Raw genomic sequence first — 20,377 nt, forward strand, 5'->3', positions numbered from 1 at the left:
TCTATTAATCCATGTTGTCATCTTCCCTTTTAGATTTTGTAAATGGCATGTATCCATAAAAGCAGCTTCATTATTCGATCCTTTTCATTAGAAAACATCTTAAATTGTGTCTGGAATTTAATGTAACATCACCTATTTTCTTTCTATTTGACCTTGATTACAAATTACACCTCTGAAGTCAAAATAAACCAAATGATATCGATATTCCAGTGTCGTGAATACCAGCGTATGGAATTATTCCTCTATAGAAAGAGAATAGGATCGTAGAAATATCTATCTTAAGTGTGAACGGATCACTCCCCATGTCCTAGAAAATGAGCCAGAGACGAAGAGTACAGAACATTTGGACGATTTATTTGGAAACACTTTATATATTAATGGTAAACATCTGTACACCATCTTCAAAATGCTCGGCCCGAGGAACATGCGGTGTTTTCAATAGAACATGTACAAATACAGAAACGGGTGACTGGATTACAAATGTATACATACATTTCCCGGGACCTCAGGTCTTATATCAGTCAAATCAACTCCCTTTACCCTAACGGCTGACCCGCAACGGGGTTGTAAAGGATAGCCGCGGCAAATTAATGCTTTATTACTTCATCGGTGTTCCATAATAGCTTGGAAACGTGGCCATTTTCCTGCCCGCCACCGGCAATAAAAACCGACATCCAGAAAAAGGGAACGTCGGCTCTTATATGGCCGGGCCGCAAACGAGCCTGCGATGGTCGTGCTGATAGAGGCGCCAACAACAGAGACAACCGCGATATTACTGGAGAATGGGCCGCTAATCCGGAATGACACATCAGTCAGGACATTTCTATCACAAAACGGCGATCGTCAGGTAATGGGTGAAGCCGCCTGGGGATACCGCGGGATATTGAGCCGCAACTATCGAATTTCTCTAAACAGACCGCCGAAATGTATGGGGCTCTCAAAGCCCCGTGCCTCCAGAGGGCCGCGGTTTCATTCCTCAGAATTAGCGAGACGTAATTTCATTACAGGAAACACGAGCTACATTGATCCGATAAATAATATGTCTCTTAATGTGTAATGAATAAACATGGCTTAATTTTCCGATTTTCACATTTACGGCTTGATAAAAAGAAAACCGTCGCGGATAAAAGCAAAGTAATACGAGGTCTTCTCCTGGAGCTAGACAGACGGAGGGCGGGGGCATTACGGCACCGCTTCGCGATAAATGTTTCCATTCGTCCCCGCGACATCTTTGGCGATAGGGCCGACATTAAAGCAGATCTACAAAGGAATCTTTTGTGATTTATTTGGAGGTTGTTTCGCCTCTAGAGGGCCACAAGAATCTGCGAGTTGATTGCACATAAGCGATTGACTGCCGCAGCCCCGTGGCTTTGATCGCGGAGATTGTGCCAGACACTTCTCATCCCGCCTTCCTGTCATGCCGGACGGCTTCCTTGGGAAATGGCCAACATCTAATGTAAGACAGCACGTGTCTTCTCTTTACAGACTTAGTTGCGTTAAAACACACCCAACAGTGGCGCTTGGTTCCTACACTCTACACCAAAAATATGTACAACATCACCCAACTACAGACACTAACCGGTAGAATCTCATAGATACAAATACTTTCCAGTGCCAAATATACACGAAAACATCTCAGAGGATAAAGGGGGTATAGAGTACAACCAGTTTCCTGGGACTGCTTTTTAAGTCCTCGCTATAAGATCTGTACAACAAATAACAATCTTCCCTTTTTTCCACAACACCACTCCCTTCTTGTTTCTCAAGTATTTTAGTAAACTTTGCAAATACTTTTATATCATTTGGTTCTTTGGAATCCCATCAAAGTGTTTTGAGTTTTTTTTCTAATCTTCTTGTGCCAAACGTCATCTTCGAAATTGAAGTTTCCAAGAATTGAAGCACCACAAGTGACACTTGTGGCACTTATTTTTTTCATATCTTACAACACAAAATTAACTGTAATGCTGTAAATTCTGAGAAACCAGTTTTGAGTTGGTGAAGCCTTTAACTACTTTCAAACATGGCGGCTGATCTTTTTTCACTGTGGTTTAGTTCACAGAAGAGAGAGTATGAAAACGTAATTCTAAAATCATCGGAAATATGTATAATCTGTCACAATAGTCTATTATTATTTTCTTGATTCAAAACATTTGAAATCCACGAAGAGCACTTCTGTATGCTTCGATGGACAAGACATAGTGTTCTCAAAAGATACGCATAGTCAAATATAGAGAAGCAAGTATCAATATCCAATCTTCAACATCTGCCACGAACAGTATACGTAAAATACACTTTGCTAGTAAAATGTAGATTCCCTTTGTTTCCGTTCCAACTATGAATGGATGATTGCCACAGAATGTAGGGTTTGTTTGAAACACAACCACCATGTCTAAAAGTTTTATATATTAGCCTTACAAACGCCCGTAAGACACTCTGCAGTTGCACGTTACGCTACAGTACTTTCAGACAATGTCTTACATCCGTGTGCAACTACAGAGCGACACTATGACGTGTGCAGGCAGAACTTTTGTAGCTAACATAGCAGATTCCTCGGCGAGACTTTCAGCTTTGTCGTTTTTTGCCGAATACAAACGCCTGTTTTCTGTCTGCTGCCATTCCACTGGAGGCTTCTACCGCTAAGAAACCAAAGATGGCAGATCACTCAACGAATTTCATAAAGAACGATATTTGTACGTTTTGTGTGAATTGTTATGTTTTAGATCATGCGTTTACACCTTGCAATTTATTCCAGTTATGAAATCAATGGTCTCACATGTAAATCCGACTTGGTCGCCATCGCCGCCTAGTGGAAAGGGCCTTACGGGAACCATCATACTACTTTCGCAGTCAGAAAACAAGCAATATTTTATAAAAACGACAATAACAAAAACACCAAGCCGAGGAGCCTGCTAGAGATGCTAAACCTTCTGGTCCCCTCCCACCCCGCGCGTCCCGTGGTGCTTATCTGAAGCCGACGTTGTTGATGAAGGCGGCGTGCTCCATGGCCTTTTTCCGCAAGGAGGCGATGCTGGAGCCTCGCCAGGCGTCGCCGCTGTCCACGGGCGAGCTACAGGACATCTGGCTGGACGCACTGGTCGAGAAGTTGTTGAGGGGCGGCGAGGCGGACATGCCGTTGCCGTAGGGCGAGCCGTAGCCGCCGTGGTTGACGCCCGAGCCGCCGTTGGAGACGGTGATGGCGCCCGGGAGGGTGACGGGGATCTGGTTCATCCCTCCCATGGACTGGGACATGTTCTGTCGGGGGATGGAGGGGGGCAGCGGGAGGGGCGGCGCGGTGGCCACGGCCCCCACGCCCGACATGGACCAGCTACGGTTGTCGGTGGTGTGGAAGGAGCAGAGCGACTCGGCCATGGAGCCGGGGAACTGCGGCAGCCCGTGTGACGGCAGCAGGGGGGACCGCAGCATGGACTGGGCGGCGTTCTGGCACTGCTTCTTGCGCTTCTTCCACTTGGCACGGCGGTTCTGGAACCAAACCTGGACAAAATACAGCAACAAAGCGGGTTGAATACTTGAAATCTGATAATTATATACATGTTAACTCTGTAATCAACCCAGCGCAAACTCTCTTTGTTGTTAATCCAACTTTAAGGCCCTGTTTCATCCAAATAGGCCAGCCAAATAAACCGTCCTGATGTTACCATGTGCAGATAACAATCGCGAGCAAAGCAAGGATATGAGAAGTGACAACTTTCCGTACAATACCATCCCCTAAATAGCCCGTAATACAGAATTCAACACGTAAGCACCAATTAAGTACACAAAGTCAAGTCAGTAGCAGTGGCAGCGTTATCCCTGTCCTTGGTGCTGAACCAGAAATCAGTTCTGCGAAGTGTTCTGGCACAGTTTTCTTTGTTCGATTTTCTTGTCCCACGGCGCCCAAAGTGCATCCTGATTCATCAGTATAACAACTGTACGGAACTGAATAAGAGTTATCCTTTGTGACAGAAATCAATGCAATACTTTGGCTTTACTTATCTTTTATTCACGAGTTTAATAGTCGTGATTCCAAGATACAAGTATAGCTATTTATTTCAAGGGCTCTATGGTAATATGGAGTTATGCAGTTCTGTTAAGATATTAAACTGAATATGGTCAAAACGGATAAAAGAGGGTAAGAATGATACACGATTATCGTTTTTAATGTCTTGCTGTTTCCCGTAGAAGATAAACGTGAAACTAAGGCATGTGTGTCACTTTAGAACATACGCGAGGACGCCAAAGTTTTTTTCGTAGAATTATACCAATAAAATGGCATCTCTTAAAGCTAGAGAATTTTGAAGCAACAAAGTTCCAGAGCCAAGGCTTTATGTGCAATAGAACAATCTTGACGGCAATAATTAATGGTGTTTCACTTTTTGACCCACACAACACGTTACACCAATTTATTTGTCAGCCCATTCTTCCTGGGAACAATCAAACATCCCCCAACCCTCCCGCGGCGGCTGATATTCGCCGTCTCCCCGTCTCATAGATCTTACTCCCGGGCGCCGTGCATCACGCGCCGCGATTTGCGTTTTCCGATTTAATAAAGTGTTTTATTCAAGGAAGAAAAGCAACAAGGCTTTCGCGGATAATTACACACATGGTGCTCCGTCATCAATCAGACCACATGAGAAAAACCTCCTTAATAGACAGTCGGCTTCCGAGGGGGCCTGCGTCATCCCTCCGCTCGTCAGCTCAGCCCCATCCATCCTGCTCTAATTGCTGATGAAGTTCATTAATTTTGAGACAGGAACTCTGGGAGGGCCGCCGCGGTGGGGAGAGGAGAGGGGTCGTTAGCGCCACCAAACTTGGAACAGATGCAGAAATTATCGTCTAGTTTATGAGTCTATTTCTATGTGCATAGGGTCGAACTGATGATGAATTTCCTCTGCAATCTCGCCAGCCATGGAAATATTCTCGCCTCCATGTGTACACTTCTGCAAACATACATCTGTACAAGTGTGTGCACACATTCCTCCCATGCCATCATATTTAACCTTGTAATATCCATTGTTATATCCACAGCGGCAGCTAAAAGAATGTCACATCATATGTTTGCTACGGATGAACACGCCGTCCTTAGAAAAGGGTTGAATCACCTTGACTTCATCCTTTGTTAGACGCGTGTGCATGTCATTATCCAAACGCGTTGTGCTTCCTGGTCAACACATTGGTTACGTTTCAGATTTGTGTTTCAAAGCAGTTTTACTTTAAAAACAATACCAGTATGTGATGATAGAGACTAAGAATAGAATCAGGTACATCTGTAATCGCGGTTTTATACGATGATTCTATCCGCTATTTTTCTAATCCTGTGAAAAGTCCGTAGTTCACAGTAAACCCTAGTCTCCAAGCGACGTGTCAGTCAACTGGATGAAAAAGAGAAGAATTTTGCCAAATATGGACAAATAAGTTACCATGGGATTTCAGTCTGTCTCTATTCCTAACTTGGCCAAAGTCTCCTATCATTATTCTACCATGCGGAAGTCTGGTAGAGACTAGTAAACCCAGTTTATGACGGAAAGTGCAGTTTGACGATCTGTCTTTTGTTCGGACAGGTAAACCTGACAAAACAAGAGATTCAAAATTCGAAACTATAATTGGTGTTCAATGATCGAAATTGCCATTATGGTTTCCTTCGTGTCCAGTTCTAAATTCATCTGATGTTTTACATGTTTTCCACATTTTATACCAAGAGCGAGGAAATAATGGTCACTAACAAGCCTTGTTGAGAAATGATTGAGTATAAAGATATACAACAAAAACGTAGGGGAAATATGAGCGCATTGACCACGGAAATGTGCTAATAAATCAAAGACTGAATAGACCATTATTGGTAACATTTACTTGACGCATGATACTAAGATTCCCCCAGTGCGTGCCTGGTGTGAAAAGCTCAGTCTGGTGGGTGCCGTGCTATTCTTGGCGCAAACGATCTTTACACAGAAATGATACCACCAAACGTCTATTCATCGTGTTAAAAAACAAACTGTCTCCCTTCACTTCCTCCGAGAGAAATATTGACATATATGTGAAGAGAATATCCCCGCAGTTTGTTTCATGAGTACGTAACATTTTACAGCGGGCTTCCGTTCGGCTGTTAAACCCGCCGCAAGTCGGCTTTACGTCTCCCCCGTCTCTCCGCTTCGATTTTTGCTGGGCCCTCTCCCTCCTCTCCCGCCTTCCCAGACCCGCAAAGTACCATCATAAACACATTAGCCGCAACCTCTTCGGAAATCGATACCGGGAACTAATAATGTGAATGTAGAGAATGAATAGGGGCATCTCGCGCATTGCCAGCGCGCACGGTAAGAGCTTGCGGTAGCGCTAACAAGTGAAATCTTTAAACATATATGGCGTCGGGATAATAGGCAACCACGGTCGGGTGAGCGGGGAGGGGGAATAACATTCATTAGGTGGAGAGTGACGCGGATTTGATAACCCTGCTGGCTTCCTGGCCTCTCGTAACATTTGTGATCATGAGCAATTTGGTGCAGGATTCGTTAGACGGATATGGGATGCCATTATGAAGAGCCATCTCAGGCGAGAGGAAATGGGCGGAGAGGTGATATCCTATTACCTAACCTGCTGGAACCGAGCGGGGACGATCGTTTCTTATCATCGATCAGAAAAATATGTACCTCAGTTAAATACGTCTTCTTGTTTTAGAAAATGTTCGTAAACTGTTAATAAAAGTGAAACTATCTTTGTTTTTCTAAACACAATTGCTACTGTAGTTTCTTCAATTTGAAGTCAGTGAGCAGTGCTAGTAACATGAGCTCTGTCCTTGGTGCTGAACTAGAAATCCAATTTAAAGTGTCATGCATGGCAAGATAAAATGATTCCTTAAAAACCACGTTGTGCAAAATGTTCAAGAAATAGATCACAAAAAGTATCAAGTACCTTCATGTTGAATTTGTCCATCTCTCAGAGAATATTTCATTTTATACAAGAATGACTTGTGCTGTGTGTGTAGAGATGCAACAACATCGGTTATAGTCCTTTGGCCATGTACATGATACCTTTGAAATTCGACCATATTGATTTAAAGAAAGTGATTTTGATATTATTTTCTATCCAACTTTGGCCGTTCATAGAGGCAGGGTTTGCGCTTAAAACAAGTCATGCATGTGCTCCCAACTACTCCTCGTACGTGTTTTACGTATGTTGAAAATTAGCTGAAAGCGTTCATCTAAAATCCATTTCTAGAACACCTTCAAAACTACACGATTTGGAAAACAAACATATAGATTAGAACACAGGTCTGCGGAAGGTATATAGAGTTGAAAGCAATGTATATGATATGACGGTAAGGAATGTCGAAGTACGCTAACGCCAACACATTAATGGCAAGGAAAAACTTAAAGAAAATAAAATCGTTGACAACGACAAACCATAGAAATAGTCTGTCTATATCCCACCTACACACCGGACCCTGACGAAACATTTCCCGCTAGGAAACATTTCCCGCCTGGAAGCTGGCAGGCCGCTAAGTGGATGATATCGGCACAAGTGGAGCAGCAATAACCCGATTTCACACATAACATGCCTGTGATCATATCGTTTTCATATTTGCTCAACGACCGCACAGTCGGAGCGTGTCATGTCAGAAGTGAGAGGGGTGAGCGGGAAAGATCGAGGCGGTATCAGGCTAATTCAGCCCGCGCAAAGTTGCGCCAAACGATGTGCCCAGGGTATCAGCTGTGTTACATAATGCGGCTTTATTCCTGGGTAGCCGATAAGGTGGTGGGCTCCCATGTTTCTTGTTGCTTACCCCTTACCGCATTACTGGCGTTTATGTGTGTTGAGGAGCATTTCTTCGTCCTCTGAGGAATTCGGCGCCTTGCGACCGTAAACAACAACAATAAAAAAACGAAATGAATCTTTCCAGTCATTTTCTTGCTTTTCTATCCAAAACTATAGATAAAACACGTATCTGTGCACTGCACTTCAAATTGTTGTTGAAATTTTATTCTTGATTTTACAAAAATAATAGGCTCTAAAAGATTTTGAGATTTCAGACTTCATTTTGAAAACAAATCGTATACAAGATATTAGAAAACCGTTTTGAAATATATTTGCAGTATGTGTCAACCTGTGTTCATTTCCACAATATGAGTTATGGTGTTGTCCTCCCAGATACGTCACTGGTCACCCTTTAACATGTTGATCCCGCCTGGTACAATAAGAGCCACACACCACACAAGGTGTCCGCCTACAGCACAACCCCGTCCTTATTCCGTTAATGGAACTGGAAATCTATATTCCTGTCAACACTCTAAGTTCAGACAAAAACGGGGTTTTTCTTTGTACCGTTATTCGCGAAGAATTACGAACTCTCTCAAACAATTTCTGGTTAAGAAATGATTGTTAGGATCATTTTAAAATCCCGCCACCACCATCAATGATGCCATTGGCCTGGAATTGTTCTCATTTGCTTAAGATGATGATCATAAATTAGTAGACTTCTGGAGTTCTACGTGATAAAGATCACGCAATAGCACAAGGTTTCTTTCCTTTAAAACCAAGACAAAGTTTGCTTGTTCGTACGTTCGTTTGTTATTTTGTCTGTTTGTTTTTATGCATTTGTACGGAATCCCGATGCTATATTCGACTTTCATTAAGATTTCACTGCAACAGACCAAATTCCTTGGGATACTGGAAAAGTTACCGTCGCATGTGTGTAAGTCAGTGGTCCGCTAAATCATTTGGCCAATTTGTACTATTTTTTCAGTCTAGCGACCCAAGTGGAAAATAAGGAGCGGTGTAACTGCAAAAGAACGCCTCCAGACCTGAGATTTCACAGCGCCCGCAGTCGGTATTTAATTTGTGGGAAGGCGGAGAAGTGGCCGTACTTTGTTAGCCTGTCAGCGATCTTCCCACAGTGGCCATAGATACATTACAAACCACAGGCGGCAGTACATCATATCCCGCCGCGGGATGTCTACCGGTCTTCCTCTGGGCTTTCTGGTCTCTCGGCACACGCCGCTGTCAAACCGCCACGGTGTGTCTACTGAAACAACTGCTTAGGCTCCCACTCCACGACACAGCGATCACTGTGCGACCGTACAGTGAGCGAGTTTTGATTTTTGTAACTCCTGATTTCACGATTAGAATATGATGCGAGATGTAACAGACGGAAAAATGAACAAAATGTTTAACAACATGTTCTTATCTATGAAATTTGTCGACCGATATGTCAAGTATCAGCTCAGCGGTCGCAGCGTAGTCGCCGTTTCTAGTCGACAAGGGATGTAACAGCACTTAAGAGACATTATGCCCATCATATAACAATGCCCCGGGATATACAGCCACAACGCGGAATCTAAAACCCGTTTGTTATTCGTTCAGCCACTAAAATAAAAAAAAAGCTAGTACGTCAGTGGAGCTTTGGTTGAATCGAATTGCAGGTCGTAAGTGCGTTTTGTCTGTTTCAAAATGCCGTTACGCCAACAACCCAGCGACCCCGCAACTCATAACTACCTACGGCCGTTCTGGGGTTTTTATACATACAGGATCGTTTTTTCCTCCCGTTCGTCTGATTTCCCCCGATAACGATCAAATGGTACGAAATATCGGTGGAAAAGCTTGTCTATGATGTGCCCAGGCGCCATATAATATCCGCGAGTTTAACATGACACAGTATATCATGGAGGGGCTGCTGTTAACATCAGCGACGGCGGCTTTGGTGGGCCAAGCGGCCGGGATTGGCCGAGCTCGCCGCGGACGCTTTACCTCATCAAGCCGGCTGAGACGCCGGAGTTAGAGTTCAAGAGTAATAAATGTCGGATTTTCCGTCGGTCGTCTCTCTGCGTACATTCCGCGCAGCACGCGCCGGTAAAATGGCATTTTAAACAGACGTACCCGTTCTCTGTTATCCACCAGTATTAAGGCAGCCCAGACGAACTCGGGCACATCTCCCTGGTGAATGGGCCGCCGGGGCTTTTGAACGTTAAAATGAAAACCACCACCAGTCACCACCCGCACAAAAGATCTGTCCATTTCGATTACGATTTCATTGAAATCTTTGATTAAAGAGAACACGAGCCGAGGTCTGGCGGTGGCGAGGGAACGTCCTCCCATTACACTCCTGTCCTGAGTGTTTTCCCTTTCCTATATACAATACCGCACATTAATTACCCATTCTATTACCTGTACGCACAGATACACCCTAAATAAGCTATGCATGGCATTAACGAACCCTAAGTTGTATTATGATTCCCCTTGATATGATAAAGAGCCTTTCCTTTGCGTAAAATCGTTTACAGTTCACAGTAACAATTCGTTATTATGTCGAAATTGTGGAGTGCGGTTTTATTTAGCTTCTCTGTTTTACAAAAACTGCGAAAATACCACTTTTACTTTCAGATCAAATTACCATCTTGTGATAACGAAATGTCTGTCCTAGTCAACACAAATGAATGATATTATTGTTATTTATTATCATCTATGTACAAGAATAACTCGCGCCATTTTTAGCCATTGAAATCGGAATATGGTGGGACATTTCGTTGATGAAACATGCAGCAAGTATTATTGCCGACTCCCGCCTGTAAGCATGACGTTACAGAGAAGAAAAATATTGGAAGTGATTATTTTTCGGTGTTAGCCGTTAAGTCTAAGGCATATCTCCGACCATCAAGACACATTACATGATTGTTTATATTATTTATAACCATTGTGTCGAGGAATGCAAGAAATGTACATGTCTGAGTGTCGAAATATTTCCATATCAATTTCGTTTCTGTTATCTAGAAACACGTGGTGGCGTATAGATGATCAAAACAAACGAATCCGTCCAAAGTTTAGAAAGAATCTTACATATCTATTTTGTTCATACAAACAGACAGGCAATATAGGCATGCATATAGAATCATCCAAAGTATCCTGAGATGTAATTCTAACGTTAGGTTATGACAGGTTATATGTAAGTGTTATACAAAATGCGTTTCCTTTGTGCTGTCGTTCATCACACAGAATGAAGACTGTCCTGATCCTCTCTGACGTACCCGTAATACGTGTGAGACCGTTGGCTGGTCTTCCGCTATGCATAAATGCTGTTTTGATTGTGTGTACTCTTTGCTGCTTGTGTTATTTTTAAGGAATAATACATTTTCAAACCTCACTAGATTGTGTTATTAAGCTCAGCCTTTGTGTTGTGAATAAATCCAGTCTAGGAAATAGAAGTTCTGTAAATAAACTCCCAGTCTTACTGAGGAAAGATAAACTCAGACATTCACATCTCACGGAAGGATAGCATGTTATGCTTATAGAACATTTGAAGAGACAAGGGACCATATGTGCATAGATATTTCGTACTTAGATGATGCTAACATTGCACGTTTTTCTAAACCTGACGTATGGACTATGATGGTGTACGTCGGTGTTAAGTTGAGTCCTAACAGACACCAAGCGTTTTCATTCCTGAAAATTTTCTCATAACGATTATCATATTATTGTGTTTGATCTAAAAATAATATCGACGGCTTTTCTTTTGTTACCTGTTCATAACTTGAAGCACACATTTTACAAGCATGTAACCGAAGACATAACCCAATAGCAGCTTATACAATTGACCTACTAGCATGTCCCTTATATGAGTGTGTATTTCACAACGGACTAGACTCAACAATGTACTGAATACCTGAAAGGATTTCGTTACGTTTTGTTATCATGTTATACCACTCGTTGTAAGGGTCCTGGCAGCTATCCCAACACTAGTTTGTATCATACTTTTCGTGATTCAATCTTAATTCGCGGAAAGAATCACGTACGAATTTATAGTGTTGTTGGAGTATCCATTCTCATCGAAAAGTCGACACGATTCAGTTCAATCTCAAAACTACAAAAGGGTAGCAGACTGTAAGGGTTAGGTGCAGCTGAAGTGGACGTGCGCTGCGCTAACTTGTTTTCCGATTCACGCCTTGAGTTGCGAGGATAATCCAATTTGTGTCCCATTGGTGGCATCAAGTACAATAATTCACCGTGGAATGGGACACATATGATCCAATACCGCGGTCAAATCGCACTTGAACAGAGACAATAGACTACACTGATCTACACTACGCCAAAACAAACACCGACACTCACTATACAGCCACATACACTCACTGTATCTACTATGGAAGCAAAACGGCGATGAAACACTACAAAAATGTGTCTAGCACAGTAAGGCGACCGTTCACATTGTGTTGCCTATTGTTATCCCAATGAAGTTGGATTTCTCTAATACTTATAGTCCTTCTTGCATCTTTCTTTCCGTTAGAATTTAAGGTGAACACATACCAGCTAATCATGGACCGAATACTTGATTCAGATTTCCATACTGCCCTTTTTGCACAGTATGATCATCGTTCATCTATTCTATTCTATTTCCTTTCATTTTGTTATCTATTAGCAATAGTTTCAACAGGCCTAGGACAGCAAGTTGCTTGCAAAATTCTCATGATGAAAATTTCCTGCAATTGTTTCTATTTGTTTCAAATGAGACAGCCCAATTGAGCGAGGTTGGAGAAGTGGATTATTTTTTCTTCTTCTCGGCTTCTGTGCTATTCTATCCTATCGAATTTGTAACATATATTTGTAGTACCTCGTGGATGTTCACAGCGCTAGATGTTGTCTATCAAACCACAATTTTCCTGTCCACATTTGTTCTGAAAGGCACGACACGATAAATCGGTGCCTTCTGCACTAATGGTTACACTCCCATAATCTCTACATTCAACCAATTATCTGATATGAACATAAAGAGAATATATCTGTCTTGTTAAGAAATTCAGGATACATATTTTGACGTAACTGGTATCAATCTTAATGGTGTATTAAATCTTTTCTTAAGGTTGATACGAGCAATTTTACGTTTGGCGAAAGTTGCGATAATGAAACGGAGATTTGACGAATCGGTGTGTGCTTATGACAAGTGATAACTGTTCAATTTGGAACAGGCTCAGATGGCTGATTTATGCCCCGCCTAGACACTATTTCGTCTACCACGGTTTCTTCATAATCAAATGGTGTTTTCTCCTAAAGATAGCTCACAAATGATCGCTTGATCATCAAGTGCTGTTTTTCCTTCTGTTAGGACATTTATATATCTAACAGAAGTGCTCAAGTACCCGCTAATTTTCCCTCAAGGCTTTGGTGTGTTGGTTTGTTTCTACAGCCTAACTCTGCATGTACATTTTTGTTCAGTATCACACTGGTAGCCATTGGAATGTATCAGCCTAGAACGGCGGCGGGAGAGAACCCAACACGGGAGAGAACCCCCGTTCAGAGACACCGGGCCCCCGTGCTAAAATTCAAGCTCACTTCCTGCGATCCTATCGTAACAGACTGTTCGCGGCAATTTTACATTTCCGTGCTAAGGAGAAGATAAGGCCGCTGCTCCGACAAATTTCGGCACATTTCAATTTCTGCCGAGCTAGATCTCGACCCTAGATACGAGCCCGCCATTTCTGCAGGTACTGCGCAGGGAACTGTTTCGGCTTTCCCGCCGTTTTGACACAAACCGAGACGGACAAGCCATCAGGAATTTCTCTAACCCTAGCCGTTTTCAAATATCATATTGCTGGAATGATTCCTAAATACCAAACGAAATAACAGACACACAAAATCACCGTCAATGCGAAGGCCTTTGTTTCTTATAAACAACCTTATCTGCTACACGTACGCCTCACACGCTCTCCTTCAAATTACAGGAATGTCCAAGAAATATCTATACGTTAAAAATTCTATATCCCATAGCAGTTTCAAAAGAATAACCTATCGCAACAATGTCGAAATCTTGTAAAGAATATCACGACAGGTAGAATCTCCGTATCACCATTTCCAACGAGCCATAATTGCTCATCGTTTGGAGATATCATCTCCAGCCCGGACACAGGAGCGTGCCGTTTTCCGCCCGGCGGAGCCCCTTTGAATTTTCATCGCCGAGAAAACCGTGGTCGAATCGGGCTGCTTGGCGCCGGGTTGCGAAATGGCGAGGTTTGAAGACGCTCCATTCGGATGTAAAAATGGTCAGATTTGCGCGGGATGTCTACAAGCGGATCTGCCCGGCGAAAGTGTGGGAAAGGGTCGGAATTGTGCGAGTTACAAAGAAAGCCGCGCTTGTTTTAAAACAATTGAAATGATAATCCCTTTGTTACAATCAAATCACAGTTTTTTGCACCTTCCTGCCAAGTACAGGTACGTGACAAAGGTGTAAGTGCTGTACAAACAGGTTCAGGGATGAAACAGTACCGCAGGACATGCCTTTCTCCTATCCACACAGTTTGCAGCGGGTTGTTGTCAAATGTCTGCAATGTTGTTCAAATTACAGAACAAAACACAGCGTTCGGTAACATTACCCAAATCTAGAAATAAAAACACGCTTTCACGACTAGTTGTCTTAAGCGACAGTTGACATTCTTTAACGTTTTAGGAGGCCATTGTGAGAAATGGGACAAATATGTCTGCTTCTCCGAGTCAATCTTATTTTGTTCAATCCTAGTCTGCCTCTTGCAACTGACCCCTGCATTCGTCTTCCTTACCCGACCCAACCGCATCCCACATTTGTCGATATGGCCGCTTGTTAGCACGGGTAAGCTATAAGTCTGGAGTACTATTGGTTTTATTTAACATAATCAAACAAATAAATGGGCTAACAAGATGTTGCTAAGCGCTGGTTAGGGCAGTATAGCCGGCCAAAGCGTCGGAGATCAAGAAAAATCTAAAAGACATCGAAATTGGATCTGTTGAAGCAGGGGCGAATGAGAAGCTACATCAACCATAATTTGTCCTCAACTGGGAATTTCATGTAGCCGCAAAACCCACCATTTATACCAATTCCCTGTCTCTAAGCAGCCATGTGCATATGTGAAATCCGTTTGATAGGGTCTTATCCGCGGGTGTGTAGTTTGAGTCGTTGTAACCGGGACTGTTTGTACGTTCGAAACTGCGACAGGTGACCCAGAAAATATGTATGAACTGCTGCGAGACCATTGAGGTGGCCAGTGACAATGGTAGAAAAGCAATCCACGCCAAGTGCCACGCGATGTCATTAACTTGAGGAAATTGAAACGGTGGGGGAGGTAGCAATAAAATAAGCCTTTTCATGTACTGTCGCAAGGTGTTCGAAAGAGGATGTTACCTTCTAGTTCGGTGTCATTGATCCCAATATTTACGGGTACAATTTAAACAAACGGGTCCCGCAGAACTGAATGAACACTTCCCAGCGGGTCAGGATATGGTGCTAATCACAATATCGGTGTCAGATTAATGCTTTTAGCAACGGGTAAAAATGTTAATCTAATCTAATCTTTTAGCGCTAATGAAATCCGCACGCCCGCGAATCATCTTCACTTAGGTCAAATGAAAACGAGCCATTGTTTTAACGTGGTTAGGAAGTGATGGACAAAGGAAGTCACACGGTTTTCGTAGCTATAGCTTATATCGCAAACTTAAAGATACAACGGGATGTGCTCTTCTCTCTCTCTCTCTCTCTCTCTCTCTCAACAGTTTTTGCCACCTCTCTGTGAAACGATGACAAGGTCCGAAATTTTTCGCGGTATTGTACCGGCCACATCTCAAATAACCTGCTGATGAAACGGTTTAATTTGCATGAAACACGCAATTCTTATGGTGAGAGGATTGGACAAGCTGGACAGCACACGCGACAAGTACCTGTCATCAAATTTACTGTTATTTCTGTATCTATAGCGCAGTCTGATATTCGCCGAGCATTTCAGGGGATTTTGAATAGTTGAGTCGTCAAGCTCTCGATGAAACCGAAGAAAACCTATTCATGCAGCCAAACGGACTCTGTATTCTATAACGTCACTTGGAGACTGTAACGTAGTGTTAGAAGGGAGAGCACCTTCCCCACAAACAAGGTAGCGTTTGATCCCTCGCAAATAAAATACACCAAAAATTACAACAGTTGCGACCAACAACAAACGCACACGACAATACATAATTCTAAAAGTTGACGATTTGTAAAGTCCACTAGTTATGTAGACATGATCGTGTGAGGTGCAAACGATACCAGAAAACTGTGCGAAACGTTTTACCTGCACTCTCGTCTCGGGTGACTAGAAACAAAACAAATATGAGTTCCTATTATTCTTCTATCCTTTTAACACCGGTGAAAGAGAAAGAAGTAACCGTATACATAACAGATGAGATACTACGGAGAAACATTGCTTATAAATGTTGTAATAGTAAGGTCTGTGTTCATACCTGTACTCTGGATTCGGTGAGGCCGATTCTGAGTGCGAGTTCTTCCCTCATGAAGATATCGGGGTAGTGTGTCTTGCTGAAGGACCGCTCCAGCTCCTGAAGCTGGGCGGGGGTGAAGCGCGTCCGGTGCCGCTTCTGCTTCTGTGGCTTGTCGTCGGACTGGTCGGACTTGGTCGAGACCGTCTCGGGGCCGGAGTCCATGACGCCCGAGGAGCCCATGTCCTGCTCGCGGACCTTGTCCTGGCCGTGGCAGCTGGCCGTCGTGCTGTCCACGCCTTCTTCCTTCATGCCTGAAGCAACGTGGAAAGTAAAGACTGCATTCAGAAAGAGAGAGGAGAGAGAAACAAAACAGAAACGGGAATTAAAAACAAGGCAACAAAATTGATGAATGTTCTGTAAAATGATGACCAGAAATGTGGTGACAGGAGGTCTTGCCACTAAATCATAGCATTCTTTCAATAGCCGATGTTTTGTTATTTCTCCGAGGCGTTTGGCACTCCAATTCTAACTTCTGAATCATTCCACAAAAGAAAAAGGGATTCTTGGGATTCTCGCATAAAATATTGAGTGCTAAAAGGTCCTAAACGGAAACGTTTATCAGGTTGGTGACGAGACGGAGGTTTGTGATTCTTTGGTTCCCAAAGGAACTAACGACAGAGGCGGAGGGAAAGGTCTGTACTTCTAGTTCTACAAAACTGTTGACTCTCTCTGCCAAAGTGTTTCCAAGAAATGTTCAGTCACCGCGTAAAAAAAATCAACAGAAGAGCGTCGGAAATAACTGGACCGGACGGAGAGAATCCACGGTAACATCGAAACAGAGACAAGGTCTTCTTACTAATTTGGCATGAAGTCAGCCCATTGTTGTGCGCCTTTTGTCGCCTCCGTGTATTGACACAAAGCGGTCGTACACAATTGTATAGAGAGAAGACTGGGGGCAGCAAGTGCAAAGTTGTTTGATGGCAAGCAACATACAACGACAAGAAAAGATACGCGATTTTCAATAAACTAGTTCTGGAAATAAGCGACGATTTAGAAAATATTTGGCGCGGACCACTGAACTGACTGGCAAGTAAATTGATAAAGTTAGAATGAAAGAAGAATGAAAGGGAAAAGTCGTTTGAAGCAAAATGAATTTCACTGCGCCCGTAATATCGCCAAATAGGCGACGTGTTTAGGTGGAATATGGGTAGAATTGAGCTCTGATTAAGGGTAACAAGAGATAAAACTGTTCAATTGTGGCGGTAATGAAAGCTATGAAAGAAAGTAAGTGGACCAGAGCTCTTACCGGAGGACAGGGGCGAGTTGACCGTGGCGTTGTTGTTGAGCATGCCGGCGTGAGAGAGGAGCGGGTCCGTGGAGCTGTGGAGAGAGTTACCGTTCGCCGAGAGCACCGCTGTCTGAGCACCCCCAGCCATGGCAGTCCGCACGGAGACTCTAACTGCTAGTCGGCGGTGGTACGTGGGATATACACCGGCCACGGGCCCACCAGCCAGCCTCTCTTTGTGATGCTGTGGTCGCCGCGCCCAAAGACGGCTTCTGATTGGTCGCCGCGCAAATGACCAATGGGAGGGCCGCTGTCAGCCAGCTGATGACAAGCCGAGCATGAGAGGGCCACTTACCACCTCGCCTCAACACACCAATCATTAATATTCAATCGGGATAATTGGGAGGCCAGAAGTGTCAACTAGCTACAATAACTTCCTATAAACACACGTTTTTTGTCACCAGTTTATTCACTTTTCACCAGAATGAGAGAGTTGAACGCACGCGCCTGAACGTTTACCTGTATCTTTCTGACACTAACAAAGCAAGCGGTATCGAAAGTTGCAAGGGGGTAATGAAAAAAAAAAGTTTCATCAGAACTCAGAAGCCACGAAGTAGGTGCTAAACGGATAGCTATTTAGCAACTCTGGTCCGAAACATCATAAGTCCATCATTGTTCGACTGGCCTTGCACCATCAGTAAGCGCTGTTCCATCCTAAATCTTCCGTCGTCTGCACGCGCGCAGTTTTTTTCGCCGTTGCGGGCTAAACCCTGAAATCTCCTCATTCTCGGAACCGAGATGTGTTTCATCTATATTTCATGTGGGCCCGTGGCGTGTTTAAGTCGACTCAATCGGAGTACACAGACCCCATCCCGCGACCACTGGCCCAGAAAAATACGTACTTCACAAGCTGTTATGTCTCCATCATGCCCAGTGTTTGTCTAGTCCGTGTAGAAACACCTCTTAGCTTATTAGCTTGAACACGAAACTGGATAAACACAAGTGTACCCAAGTGATCATGTGCAGCAAGCCTCTCCATAACGCTTGGGACGACAGCGCACTTTTTTCTGTCTTTCTGTTTCCCGGAGTTGTGGTTGGTGCAGTTTCATGTGACCATCTGTTAGTTTTGGTTGAGGGAACTTTCATCGAGTTTATTCGGTAGGATCAAATCTCACTCTATTCTTCCTATCCGTTCCTAATACGTCAGCCACGTATCGCCGTGAAATGCGCGCTCTCTGCAACAATACGCCAAAACAAAAGCGGCCCGTTATGACAAAACTGTGCCGCAAGAGAAGAGCCGGTCAGATTTCCAAGTGTTCCCGGAAATAATGTAGGGTGGAAACAACGGCACACGTGCGGCCACTTGTCTTGATTGACGTGATTTTAATTTTCCTGAACAATCTGTTATTAACTGTTGATTTGACGAACATAACACGCGTGGCTTTTGTATTTTGCAACTCCATCTTTCCGCCACGTGCGGTGCTCGCATTCTTTGGCGACCGCTGCCCGTCGCCATGCTGCCCCAGCGGCAGGCTTTCCCCCGAGATCTCAGGCTACACTTCACTACAACTCACGTACTGCTGTACATGCGTTTTCTTTCACAACATGCGGATTTTTATCTAGTTCAGGCGTTATGTGCAAAATGAGGAGCAAGACCACACATTCTGTCCAAAACATTGTTTACAACATGTAAATGATAACTTTACTGCTAATCCATGCCAAAGGGTTGGTAATTGTAGACATACAAAACAATGGTTTACACCGTGGGTATACTTTACAGAGAAATAAAAGGAAATACATCAATAAATCAAAGGTGAACCAACAGCCATCTATTGTACTGATATAAGCTATTTAAAAGGTTTTACTAATATCATCAATTCCTTGTGTACGCAGATCGCGCGTTTAAGAATATTTCTCCTAGACAAACAATTTGTTTTCCAGGTTTTCAACGATGTGGTATTTATTTTTCTGGATGACACGTTACGTTTGAAATTGCTACACAATTTGCAAAAAATCTATTGCTCTTAGAAACAAATCCTGAGTTCACAAAAGTGCTCTTTTGTTTTTCCTGTTTTTTTTTCAACATGGTGATATTTTTCCGGGCGCGACATGACATACATGATGAGGGCATATCAGGACCACAGATTCTGCCTGAAAACCTTTATCTATTTTGCAAGTGAATTCCGATTAGGAAGTTGTGTTTTTCTAACTAGTAACTTGTTTTGCCGGTATATGTTGATAGACGTCATCCACATAGTATGGCCGCACGTGTCCCTGGCACAAAGGCAGCGCAGTGCACCCGTGAAAAGAGGTCTCTAATCCGACGATCAGACTGCCACACTTTCCCCCAACCTCTTGGCAGTTCGGAGTAAATTGTCATTTCTGGCTGTCGGCGGGGGTTAAGCCGAACTGTCACCCTGTCACGGTCGGGAGCCGCTCGGCGCGTGGCGGGGACCACGCCGAGGGTACCCGAATGGCCTCCGTCATTTTCCGCTCGACTGCGGGAGTCTCTGGGAGAAGCGTCGCGACTAACCGTCCGACGGTGGGCGTTCCGACGCAGATCGGGGAGTGCCTCCGCCAAGATTGCCGGCATTTACAGCTCAGTCTGACGTGCTTGTTCTTGATAAATCTCATCTACTTGCGCTGATGACACCTCTCTTATATTCTTCCCAGCACGAGCCTAATATTTGCGTAATTACGCGGTAAGGTTTCGCCCTTGTACAGAAAACTACAAGGGCGAGGAAAATTCATGGAGAGAGAGGGCGGTATTGAACTTGCCAAATCAGGACGCATCAGCGCGCTTGTAAAACCATTCAGCCCGCCATCATGTGCGTATTAGCGACGTTCGACGCAATTTACGGAGAGAGCGGGCAGAAGATCTCAACCATTATAGCCTGG

General features: G+C 43.7%; 1 protein-coding gene across 1 annotated transcript; it reads right to left on the reverse strand.

The window, feature by feature from the left end:
• Positions 1-333: 333 nt before the first annotated feature.
• LOC118409944 (homeobox protein orthopedia-like) lies at positions 334-17,741 on the reverse strand. The gene is made up of 3 exons (XM_035811357.1): positions 17,501-17,741; positions 16,216-16,529; positions 334-3,492 (listed from the first exon to the last, which is right to left on the reverse strand). Exons 1-3 carry the CDS (start codon positions 17,628-17,630, stop codon positions 2,962-2,964), a joined length of 975 nt encoding a protein of 324 aa, XP_035667250.1. The 5' UTR covers positions 17,631-17,741; the 3' UTR covers positions 334-2,961.
• Positions 17,742-20,377: the final 2,636 nt, after the last annotated feature.

Source organism: Branchiostoma floridae, chromosome 2 (assembly GCF_000003815.2).
Source record: "Branchiostoma floridae strain S238N-H82 chromosome 2, Bfl_VNyyK, whole genome shotgun sequence".
NCBI lineage: Eukaryota > Metazoa > Chordata > Leptocardii > Amphioxiformes > Branchiostomatidae > Branchiostoma > Branchiostoma floridae.